General features: G+C 55.3%; 1 protein-coding gene across 1 annotated transcript in view; it reads left to right on the top strand.

The window, feature by feature from the left end:
- The first annotated feature begins 160 nt into the window (after nt 1-160).
- LOC122691311 (proto-oncogene tyrosine-protein kinase receptor Ret-like) overlaps nt 161-12,686 on the top strand; it is a 49,188-nt gene continuing 36,662 nt past the window's right edge. Inside the window, 1 exon segment of the mRNA XM_043897934.1 lies at nt 161-358. Coding sequence (XP_043753869.1) covers nt 289-358 — 70 coding nt within the window. The 5' untranslated portion in view covers nt 161-288.

The raw sequence follows: 12,686 nt of genomic DNA on the forward strand, positions 1-12,686 counted from the left end.
CCCGCCCCCCCGCCACTCCGCCCCCCCCCACCACGCCGCCCTCACTGCCCCGCCCCGCCCCTGCTCTCGCCTCGTGCGCAGCCCGCGCCCTCCCCTCCTCAGTCATGTGCTCCGAGCCCCGAGCACAGCTGCGGAGAGTGCCCTGGAGCCCGCGCCCGACGCTCGGTGCCCGCAGTGTTCACTGCGTCCTCCGCTCCAGGACGGGCGGTGCTGAGCGCCGCACCCCGCTGCTGAGCCCCCCAGCCCAAGGAAGCGTCCCTCTCGCCGCAGCCGCAGCGTGCATCGGCGATGGCGAAGGCGACGGCCAGCGCCGTGGGGCTGAGGTTGCTGCTTCTGCTGCTGCCCCTGCTCGGGGAAGGTGAGTTCTGTCGAGGACTGGTGCCCGCAGCGGCCGGGGTGAAGTTGGAGCCGTGCGGTGGAGTGGACGCGTTTGAAAATGCCTTTCTGTTCACGGCGGGCAGCGGGCCAGGCAGTTACTGGCCACTTGGGCTCCACTGGGAGTGGGGTGGTGTGGCGGGCAGCGCGCCTCGGGCCCCAGGCTGGGTGGGTCTCGGCCGGAGCCGGACACGGGCCAGGCGCCTGTGCCCAGGGCCCGAGTCGCAGCCACGCTCGCCTGCCTGGTTGCGCCTCGGGCCACAGCAGCGTCTCGGGGCGAACCAAGCGGATCTTGTTGGCGTTTTGGTGCAGGTAGGGGAGGACGGGTAAGGTAGCCCTAAAAAGCCTGCCACTGGGGCAGGAGGAGTTGTGTTTCTGTAAACGATTGCTCCATTTTGGTTTCCTTGTCACACTCCACGTCGGTGCGTTTCTCCTCCAGCTCTGATATCCTCTCTCAGGTGAGAGCGGAGGGGATCTGATCTTTTTAAAACGGTTGCTTTTCCTTGTGAGTTTTTGCCACCCTACTTCTTAAAAATCCCCCAAGCCTGTGGTTTTTAGGGAGGCTGCCCTCGAGGGCCCGCTCAGGCTGGCCCAGCGCCACCGGCCCTGGCTCCAGTCCCACCCACTTCTTTAGAGTCCCCTGTTGCTGCCCCACAGGGGTACCTGAAGGTGCAGCCTTTGGCACCGTTTGACGGTTTGGGGCCAACATGCACCAAGCGCTTTTACCATCCTGGAGTGGAGTAGGGCTGTGTGTTGTCAGCATCAGTGCTGGGAGGATTCGAAGTGGCTTTGCAGAGGCTGGTCACTGCCCCCACCTCCAAAACTCTCAACAGATGAATGAACCCCAAGGCTGTGGAATCTGCTTCTTACCCCCTGCCCCCCGTGGCCACGAATTTTAGTTTCTCTCAAATTGTCCCTGATTTCTTTTTCTTAAATACTTATATGTATGTACTAAATTTCCCTCTGAGAGTAGCCCCCACCACCCTTCCCCACCTTTCCCTTCAGCCTTTGGGAATACAAGAGGCAGTGAGTGGTTCCCTGCTTCTGGCCCTGGGTCCTGCACAGACGGTGGGTTCACAGGCCTGCCCAAGGTTTCATTTGTATGACTGGATCCTAAACTCAAGAGTCAGATACTTACACTAGGATGGGCCCCCAGCCCATCACAGGAAAGGCAGGGGAGAAATCCTTCCCATGCCCCGGGGAAGAATGGGGGAAGCATTGGGAGTCTGGGGTCAGGGTGCTGTGAGGCGGAAACAGACAGAAGAAGGATGAAGACTCCGCAGAAGTAAACACAGACAAGGCCTTCAGAAGATCTCTTGTAACTCTGCGTTGCAACTTTGTAGTAATGGGCGGGTGGTCAGGTGAGAGGCCGAAGCCAGGGTGGACTTGGTGGCCTCAGAACCTAGAAGAGGACTTCCCATGCCTCTCCTGTGCTTAGCCAAGGTGTCCAGCTGAGGCTAGGAGGACTGGACTGGGAGCGGGGCTGCTAGCATGGACCTGTGACACTTGGTAGGAATGCAAGTGGCTTTTTCACAGCCTGGACTTAAGGAGTTGGGTGGTGGGAGAAAGGCCCTCCAATCCAGGGAAAGCAGGTCTCCTGCCCCACCCACTCTTCCAACAGGATGAGTAAGAAACTGATTGACGACACTGAGAGTGGAGAGGTGGCCCCGCGGTACTCAGGAGGAGACAGCTGGGCGTTTGGAGAGGCCTGCGGGCACACTACTCAGAGTGGCAGTTCTGGAGCTCTCTCAGTGTGGCGCTCCAGACTGCCGCAAGTGAGCCAGGGCCACTGCTCCGGGACTCACCCAGGCTGGGAGTAGCCCGGCCTCAGGGCGGCCCCTTGTGGATGCAGCCCTTCAGTGGCCGTGCCTCTTACCTGGGGTATGGGCTGGGTCTCTAGGGGATGAAAGCCCTCCCTGCTGGCCTAGACCTACCTCCCCCAGACCGGAAGCTCTCTTCTGTGCTGGATGACTGATGAGAGGCAGGGTAGGGAGGCAACCAGATGGAGCGGCAGTGGCCTGGACCCCAGTGTTGGGGAAGGAAAGCACTGCCTCAGGGCTGGCAGGGATGGGCTAGAGGGCTCAGGGGTGCTCAGACCAAGGTCATAGGACATCACCAGACCCCTAGTGTGTGCCCCTCTCCATGTGTACACACTCTCATTGTGTAAGAATTCACACGCCTTCAGAAAAAGGCGCCATCCCAGACACAGACTCCCAGAGTAGGGCAGTACTCCTCACCCACACTCTGGTATCTGTGTGAGGGCACACATGGGCACACACACACACTCTTGAATCCATGCTCACACACTCTCATGCTCACTCTTGGTGATCACCGAGACACCACTGCCCTTTCTCAAGGATATGTGATCATGAGGCCTGTGGACACACTCACACCCATGCTCGGCCCCTCACACTACACCCTTATCTGGGAAACCCAGCCCCCCTCCCTGCTACTCCCACACATTGCGACCCCTGCGTGTATACACAGGGACACCTGCTCCTCCCTATTCACACTCAGGGGGCACAGCCTGTCCACCTGGGGCATCCTGGACCCATCTAGAAGTTGTTCTCAGAAGAGTGTGTGGCGTTTTACTGCTCCAGTGCAGGTACAGATGTCCCCGTGGCATGGATGAAGAGACTGATTCCCAGCTTCCAGGGCTCTCCCTGAATGTCTCAGGCTGACTGCTCACCCAGCACCTTCTCCCTGCTCTTCCTCATGAGGCCTCGCACCTCCCATCTTCCTGGCCTGGCTTCTGGGTTCCTGTTTTGCTCAGTACCTCTGCCCACAAGGAGAGACCTGCCCCCTGTGCCTGCACGCCCCTGGGGCCTCTCACTCCCAGTACTGGCCATGACTTCCAGCCTGCTCTCCAGGCTGTGGGCCCTGCCCCTCTGCAGTTGGACCTGGGTGTGCCACTTTTGCTGGGACCAGCAGGTGCCAGCGCAGCCCCTCAGCCAGGAAGACTGCTCTGCCGACCTCTTTGTTTCTCTTTCTGCCCCTTCCCTCTCTGGCCAGGGACGAGTGGTGGTGTGCTTCATCAGGCTCACCTGGGTCCCCCTAAGCCCTTCTGGCCTCTGAGAGCTGCCTGCGCTCCACACTGACTGTCCTGGGCCCTAGCAGAGTCCAGCCTTCTGAGGGAGCAAGGGGCTGGGTCAGCTGGTAGGCTCCTAAGAGTAGGGTCTGCAAGCAGAGAGCAAATGGGGAAGTTTATTGAGACCATTGCAAAATTGCCTTTATTCTGCAGAATTGCATTAAGGATGGCTAAGTAAATCACTGTTTCCTTGGTGGTGTGAAGAAAATGGGATTCTTTTACCTAATGGGGTGCTAATGGCCTTTTAGCCAGGGGAGGAGAAAACAAATGAAAAATTATGGGATCTGTTAACCTGAAGTATGGGGTGCCAAGCGGAAGTGGGGGGGGGGCAGGAAACTGCTGCCTTGCCTGAGGGCTTCTCCCCCTGTGACCCAAAAGAGGTGCCCTCTGCCTATTGGTCTTAACTGGATAAGGTGATGCCAGCAACAGCCACCCCAGGGGGCCCACAGCATGCTGATCCTGTGCTCAGCACCGCCTGTCTGCTACTCACTGTATCCTCCTGAAACCCTGAGGGATGTGGCCTTGTATTCCCATTTCATAGGTAAGAAAACTGAGGCTCCCACAGCCCGTGTACCTGAGCCCGTGAAGAGGACTTCATGACTCTGTGGCCCTGGTCCTCTGGTTTTCAGCAAGCCCCTCCTCTGGGCCAGCGGTGGTGGGGACCTGCAACAGGGCTCAGGAGGAGTCCGGGGATGGGTGTGGGGAAGGTGGCCCTGAGTCTGCTCACCCACTGGTCACCCTCTGGTGGGGTGCTCCAGGGGCCCGAGGGACAGCCTGGCCTGGGTCTGGGACGGAAGTGTGCTGCCATGCTCCCCAACACCTGAGTCAGGAGCCCGCAGGACTCTGGCTGATTCTCAGATGGGACTGCTACTGTAGCTGATGTCTGGGAGTCCTACAGGTCCAGGAACTGCCTCCAGGTGGGATCCTGTCATAACTGGCCCCAGGGGAGGGAGCGTGCTAGTGGTGTAGGCTGAGAGTGTGACCCTTGTACCCGCCTCTGCCTGGGGACCTAGAACCTGACAGAAGCCACTGTGCTGAGGAGTGGGGGAGGGCAGGGGCTGGGCTTCAGGGCACATGGGTATGACTGTGTCTCCTTACCTGGACTCCAGGACATTCTGGGAGAAGAAAGTGCCCACTGGGCTCCCCAGGAAAGAGGCAGAGCTGGAGAAGTGCCCCCCAACAGCGGTATTGCTTCCTTCTATCCTGAAGAAGTGGCTAGTCTCCACTCTGGAGACCCACCCCCTTCCTGTGGATGTGGGGGAGGACACTTCCTCCTGTGGGGGTTGTGTTCAGGCTCCAGTCCCTCATCTTCTCCTCTTCATTTCTTTCTCTTCTTCCTCCTGGTTTCTGCAATTGTTTTTCTGAGAGAGTGACTTAATAGTAACAATAACAGTACTGGTGAGCAGCCCACATACACGCTCCGAGGGACCACCTGCCACCCAGGCAGCTTCTCCAGGACTAGGGGTGCACCCGGGGAGAATGCAGAAGGTGACTTTGACCTCAGAGCTATCTCCATGTAGGAGAAATGGGCAGTAAAGGAAGCGCCAAGCTGTCATTTATCTCAAATGTGTGTGTGTGATATCAAATGGAAGTGCATGGCAGAAGGCAGGCTGTGGGGCCGGGTGGAAGCAGGGATGGTGGGCTGCCAGGCAGGAAAGGGGCCCTTCTGGGCTTGGGCCACAGGGTGTGAAGGCGGTGGAGGACATCCCCCTCCCTCCCTCCCTCCTGCCTTCTCACTTGCTTCCCCTGGGTCTTCAAGGGCAGAGTGCTATGCTTTATGGGTGGGCATGCTTCAGCTCCTGGAAGACTGGGGGGTTGGTGTGACTCAGAGAGATCACCCAGGGCCATGACCTGGGTAGTCTCAGAGGGGCTTGAAGGGGTATGAAGACTCAGGCCTCCAGAGCCCACACGGCTTTCCCTCCCTACCCCAGAGCAGCGGACTGGCAGCGCAGGTCCCCCTCCCTGACCCCCGTGTTCCCATGCTCAAGGGAGGCTGTGGCTCCCAAGACAGAGCTCCGCCATACCTGAGAGGACCTGAGGGTATTGTCCTCTTTGGGCTGAAGCCCTGGGAGCCCCTGTGGACGGGGCCCACTTCCTGCCTGGCTTCACCTCCCAATCCTCCCACCATCCGCCTTCCCAAGCTCTGGACCAGACGAGACCTGGGCTTCCATCAAGCTCTGGCCTCACAGCTGGGTAATTGTGGGAGCCCCTGGCACCTGTCCCTGAGGCTGGAGCCTGAAAGCCAGTGGCCCTATCAGCTGTCCACTGCAAGACCCTGGGCAAGGTAGGGTGGGGCGAGAGAGAGCAGGGAGGTAGAACTGATACCCCCTAGAAAGCGTGGTTGTGGGTGTGATGACGCCAGCAGGAGCTTGGGGAAGGCAGATCAGGCACCACCTGGGCCCTCAAGGAGAGCAGGTGGCCAGCCCTGAGCAAACACCTCTGTTTGCTTTTGCCTGGTGAGCGGCTCCACAGAGTATAGCAGCCAAGGCACCACTGTAGAAAGGTCACCTGTGCACCTGGACAGGTGTGTGCCCACCTGTTGGTCCGGCCGATGCAGGCTCTCCATGACATCAAGGATACCTAGTGGGACTGGGGGCCTCTGTGGCAGGCAGGGATCAGTTCTGGGACCCACTCAGGGAAGACACCCCTGCCCCTGCAGACCCACGTCCTGGGGGCCCCAGCCCACTGCCCCCAGATTCAGGTACTGGGACTTTACTTTATCCCCATCTTAAGCCTTCACTCTTCTGACCTGGGAGCTACTGTCTGGGTTCCACAGGGCCCTGGGCTCCAGAGAAGTATCTAAGGGGCAGGGTGGCCGGGAGAGGGAGGCAGAGCTCCAAGCTGTGCCCTGATTACCAGCTCTGACTGCCCTGTGATTGAAGAAACAATTTGGCTTCTGAAACAGTCAGAACCTCTCTGGTGAGATAATGGACATCAGAACTGGTTCTAGTCCCCCATTCCTGCCTATGGGATTGCCAGAAAACTCCAGTGGTTCTTAGTCTTAGCAAAAGGGGGAAAGAAACCATGTAAGTTCCTAAGCTTTAATTAACAAAAAAAAAAAAAAAAAGGAAAAGAAAAACTATAAGTTCCTAAGCTTTAACTAACAGCCTGGAAAATGCTTGGGAAGATATATGTTCTGTGTGCCAGAACCTGAGAGTGAGACAGGTGTGGGGGTGGGGGGCGATCTGGGGTGCACAGCGTGGTGGTGGGAGTCCGAGTGGAGGGAAAGAGTTTATGGAGTTTCTTTCTCAAGTTTTTCTACCCCTGAAACAGTCAAAGACACAGATACGGTGAAACAGGGAAAGACCCAGAAGCTGGGGGGCTGGTTCAGAGTGTGCTTTCTCCTTCCCTCCTCCCCTATCCTGCCTTTCCAGCATTGCCCATGGTGCATCTGATGCTCTTTTTTTTTCTTTCTGGGAAGGAGAAAGGATGGAATCAGCACTCCATTCCGCCACCTCTTGGCCATGACATGGGTGCAAGGTGACCGTGTACTCTGTGCTGTGAGCACATGCTTTGCCACTGGGTTGAGCCTCCTCATCAGATTGGCACCTGCAGGGGATCTTTACAGGAGATCACACATGTGACTCCACAGAGCCTTGAGAAGTTTCCGCTGGGACCCTCTTGAATCTTCTTCTGCAGCCACCTATCCCCTGTACCTATGTGAGCAGGAAAGACTATGAACTTGGGGGTGACAGAAACCCCCAGTCTCAACGTCTCAACACTGTTCATTTGTCTCCTGCTCCCCGCCCCCTGCCCTTGGCAGCCACTCCACACCTGACTGTGTGCACAAGAGGGGCCCAGAGCTCTGAGGAGTCGGGTTTCTAGGGCCCTGGGCTCTTTGCCCATTTCCACAGGCTGGAATCCCATCACAGGGTCCTTTTCTCTGCAAGAGAAGCCAGTGTGCAGAGGAGAGCATGGTGGTTTGGTGGGATGCACACTGGGGCACCTGTGCAGGCTCCTGGGGTCTGCTCTGGACTTGTGCCCCTGCCTCTTCCAGGGTGGTCTCTCCTGCGGAGATGGGGGGAAGAACAGGGTGGTAAACAATTAAAATTCACTTCTTTTGAGGTATGAAATTCACATAACAAAATTAGAGTGAACAGTTGAGTGGGATTTAGTACATTCACAGCATTGCATATTCATCACCCCTGTGTAGTTCCAGAACATTATTGTTAACCCCCCAAAGAAAACCCCATACCCATTAGGCAGTGCGCCTAGTCCCCCCACACTAGCCCCTGGTAACTGCCACTCTGCACCTGTCTCTATGGGCTTGTCTATTTTGGATATTTAAAATAAATTGACCTTTCATTTGTATCAGGCTCCTTTTACTTGGTTGGAGGTATATCCGTGTTGTAGCATGTATTGGTATTTCATTCCTTTTTAAGGGTGAGTAATATTACATTGCATGTATTGGGTTGGCCAGGAAGTTTGTTTGGGTTTATGAACTTTAGGGCCAATGCAACATGTATCACATTTATTTATTCATTCATCTCTTGGTGGACATTTGGGTTGTTTACATCTTTTGACTTTTGTGAATAATGCTGCTGTGGATATTTTTGTGTGAGTATCTGTTTGAATCCCTGTTTTCAGTTCTCTTAGGTGTTTATTTTGGAGTAGAATTGCTGGGTCATGTGATAATTTCAACTTTTCTGAGGAACTGCCAAGCTCTTTTCTGAGGAACTGCCAAGCTATTTTCTGATAACAACTGAAACATTTTACAATTTTACCAGCTGTGTGTGAGAGTTCTAGTTTTACCACATCCTCACCAACACATGTTAGTTTCTGTTTATATTTTTAAATTGTATCAATTTTCTTGGATACAAGCAGTGTCCTCACCTATGGTTTTGATTTGCTTTTTCTTAATTATCAGTGATGCTGAGAGTCTTTTTACTTCCTTCTCGGCCATTTGTATCTTTTTTGGGGAAGCAACTATTTTGCCCCTGTTTCAATTGGGTGGACCTTCTTTTGTTGTTGAGTTTACTTTGCTTTATCAAATTTCCACCAGGTGTTCCCACCTGCTCAGGGTGGGAAGATCTTGACTAGGGGGTTATCAGGAAGCCTTTGTGGGCCCAAGGAGGTCTCATTCAGGAGTCAGGGAGGAGGCGGCTCCTTGCCAGGCTGTCCTGTGGATGCTTCTGGGACTTTGTATGCTTCCCTTTTTCTTCCTCTTCCCACACAGTATCTGGAAGATTTTTGCTCTTTATTCGGACTCCTGGTTATTTATTGCGGGTTGGCAAGTGCTTGGTTTGGAAATGAAGGGTAAGGCTGGAAAGGAGGAAGCAGGTTGGAGACATGGTCTTCCTGACCTTCCAGAGTCAGTCAGCATCCTCTCTCCCTGCCTTCTGGGACCTTCTTGGTTTTCCAGAAGGTCCTGGCTGGGGGAGCTCTGAGCTCTGTGGTAGAACTGAGTGTAAGGGAGAACTAGTGTGTAAAGACACCACACCAGTATGAGGCAGAAACACACATCCTCCCAGCAGCCTGGGTCACCCTTGTACCAGAACTCGTCTGCTGGTGGTCAGCCCCTGCGTGATCCCTTCACAGCCCGAGGCTGGGGCCGCAGCCTGTGACCCAGCAGACACTGACCAGGACCCCAGTGCATTCCCTCTCGCCTGTCCCTCTGCCCTCCTCTTTCCTGGGACCATCCTGCATCACTGCATCTGATTTGCCTCAGTGGCAGACCTGGGTCCAGTGTCCTCTCCTTGACTTTGTGATGAAGGTCAAAAGAGCACAGGGACCATACCCAGGTTAGACTGAACTCCTCCAAAGGGAAGAATTACCCTTGGCAATTTCCACGCCCCCACCCCCCGGCAAGACTCTCAAGGGAGGTGCCAAGAGACCCCGAGACTCCAAGGCTTCCTCCTTGGGAAGCTGCCCCTAGGACTCTGGACACTGGGCTGAATGAATTCAGTTAGTCTCACTCTAAGGGTCAGAATGTTAGTCTGCTTTTATTTTTTCATTTGTTTTGTTCGTTGAATAAATGCTGCTGACGACAAGTTGTCTTTAATAAACCACAAGTTCTTTGCAAAAAAAAAAAAAAAAGAGAGAGGGAGAAAAGAGGAGAAGTGGCTCTGGCTCCCACCAGTAGGTGCTTGGTCCCAGCAGCCCTTCCAGGGAGGGTCCCTGTCCCTGTTCACAGCTGGGAACAGACGCAGAGAGGCTGAGCACTGAGTGGGCCATGCAGGAAGACAGAGAAGGAGCGTGGCCTGGGCCTGGCTCTGCACTTGTCTCTCTGCTTTCACGAGTCACACTGAAATCTCTCCTTTGTATCTAGACTCACTTCTGAAGGTGAAATGTGTGTGTGTACGTGCATGCATGTGCACGTGTGCACGCACACATGCTCAGTTGTATCCTACTCTTTGCAACCACATGGACTCTAGCCCTCCAGGCTCCTCTGTCCATGGGATTCTCCAGGCAAGAATACTGGCGTGGGTTGCCATTTCCTCCTCCAGGGGATCTTCCCAACCCAGGTATCGAATAGTAGGATCTAACAGCAGCAAAGAAAAGGACCCCTCAAGGCTCAGTCCTGTGTCCAGGGGGCATGGGCACATCAGGCCCCCAGCATCCCCAGGTACCTGCACACTCAGCAGCCTTGACCATGTCTGTCCCTGTTGGACAGCGCTGGCCGAGCAAACTCCCCCCTGTTCATGCCTTCCTGGGCCTTTGCTCTGTTTCACTGAGATATGAAAGAGCAAATTTCCACGAGGAGACTTTTAAGGGCACCTGCATTTTTGAGGAGACTGAAGAAGACTATGGAGGATTATTTAGGTTGCATTTTCCACCTGGTCAGCAAGCAGGTGGATGGGTGGCCTGGAGTCCCAGGTCATGGTGCCCTGGCTTTTCCACATGTGTGTGCACAGCCGTCACCGAGCAGAGGAGCCTGGTGGCCATGTATACCTAAGAGTAGAACCCTTAAGTCCTGGCTCACTCACTCTGTACAGCCTTGGGCAAGGTAGCCTCTCTCTGCCTTGGTTTCCTTGCTCTAAGACAGGAACCAGAAGTTGTCCTTACCTCTGGCAGTTGTCGTGTCCATTAGTAGGGTGATGCACGTGAAGCATTTGGAATAGAGCCTCTCGGGAAGAATGCATTGGCTTGCCAAAAAGTTCGTTTGGGTTTTTCTGTAATATCATGCATTAAAAACTCAAACGACCTTTTTGGCCAACCCAATAAAGAAGTCTCACTCTTGCTGAGTTAAATCCAACTCTTTGCAACGCCATAGACTGTAGCCCATCAGACTCCTCTGTCCATGGGATTCTCCAGGCAAGAATACTGGAGTAGGTTGCCATTTCCTCCTCCAGGGGATCTTCCCGAGCCAAGGATCGAACCTGTGTCTCCTGCATCGCAGGCAGATTCTTTACCTGATGAACCTTCGGGGAAGCCCTTGCTGGTTAATGGTAAACCTGGGCTGGGCGAGACCGGTGCTGGGGGGAGGGGCAGAAAGGGGCAGGACCATGGCTGTTCAAGGAGGTCCAATGAGGTGACACATTTGTTGAGATCTGAGTCATAATGCCCTGCTGGGTGAGAGGGGGACAGTTGCTGGGCAGCAGCAGCAGAGTCAAAGCCTGGGATGTCCTGGCCAGTCGCCAGGGCTGACCTGACCAGGCCGGGGCTGATACACCTGCCGTTGGCTGGGGTTACAAAGCACAGGAACCCCAGAGCCAAGGGAGCCTGGTGACCTGCAGAACAGTCATCATCAGGCCACTTGGGTGGCCAGTCTTTTTCCAGTCAGGCTTTGCCCTGGGTAAAGAAATTAATTGTAACCTAATTCGCAGTTTCCTTTGCATAGAAGCTGGAAGGAACTGCTAGTGAGGCTGGTGAGTAACTCAGTGGCAGCTGGGAAATCACATTTGGGCATGAGTGTCCATCATCTGAGTGAAGCTGTTGCAGCTGGTCCGGGTGGTTGGGGATGTGGGTGGTGGCCACGGGTGCCTGCTAGGTGCAGCCTGGCCCTCAGGCCTCTGGGAACAGAAGGTTGGGGCCTGGGCACAAGGGAGGAATTTGGGCTGCTGGCTCCATGCAGCTGGGCTGCAGATCTCGTCTGCACACCTCACTACCCCAAACTTCAGCCACACCCTGACCCCTTCCTGCCCATCAGCAGAGGACTACGTAGATGGCATGGCAGAGGAGGGGGTTGTCAGGAGACCTAGGCCTGGTTGCAGTTCCATTCTGAGAGCAAGAAGTGAATTCTCTTCCTCAGAATTGGGAAACAGACGGGGAGACTGAGGTCTACAGTAAGAGCTCGGGTAAGGTGGGCAAGTCAGAGCTTTTCACGTGTGGAGGAATGTACCTGTACGTACAGGTCTGTGGTGCCTCTGAGGCAAGGCCTGGTCCTCGGGTTTCTCCTCCTCTCTCCAGGCCACCAGCCACCCTGTCCAGGCAGGGCCCACGCAGACAGGTGTGTGGGGAGACACAGTACCCCTGCATGTGATCGCCTGCCCTGCCCACCGTGGACCACACGATGAGGCTCAGTCTGAAGGGATGATGGAGGGAAAGCCTGCAGAGCTGGGCTATGTGTGAAGTCCCTGACCAGACAGGCAGGCAGGTGCCTGGGCTCTGCACTAGACAGAATCCTCAGGAGCGTGGAGAGCCCCAGGCATCCAGGGTGTGCCAGGGTGGCTGCTCACTCCTCCTTGTGTGCCAGGCCTTTGTGCCAGCTGGCCTTTGTTGTGTGCCCAGTCCGGGCCAGGAAGGCCACTCAGCCTTGTGGCCACAGTGGCACACAGGCTGTCCACTGAGGGCTGCTGGCAGCATTTGGGAAGAGGGAATTTAAGACTGGAATTGAGGCTGCTCTCATGGTGATTAGTGTCCTCACTGGGCACCAAGTAAAGTAGCTAGCCCTGGCTTGTATTCACCACCCATGTATGCACTTAGCTGTTCAGCTTTGGGTACACCTGCACAGGCCAGAGTTTTCTTGATGATTTTGTAGAGAGGCTTCAGTTCCCAGCATGAGGACTGGGGCAAGCTGTCATATTCCCTGCAAGGAGGCACTGGCTTGTGACATCTAAGCTGAGCCCAGGACCCGTGAACAGAGGTGGCTGGCTCTCAAAGGGCCACCCAGGCCTTCCCTTCTCGCCTGCTCTGTGCCAGGCATCAGGCAAGGTTCTGGGAATGCAGCAGTGAACAGGACAGGCCCGGGCTGGCTTTGTGGGTCTTTCCAGTCCAGCTTTCTTCCCACATCTTATGTGGGTCAAACCTGGCAAAGCTGCTTCATTTGGAAGCCTCTGGATGC

This window comes from Cervus elaphus, unplaced genomic scaffold, assembly GCF_910594005.1.
Source record: "Cervus elaphus unplaced genomic scaffold, mCerEla1.1, whole genome shotgun sequence".
In the NCBI taxonomy this organism is placed as follows: Eukaryota; Metazoa; Chordata; class Mammalia; order Artiodactyla; family Cervidae; genus Cervus; species Cervus elaphus.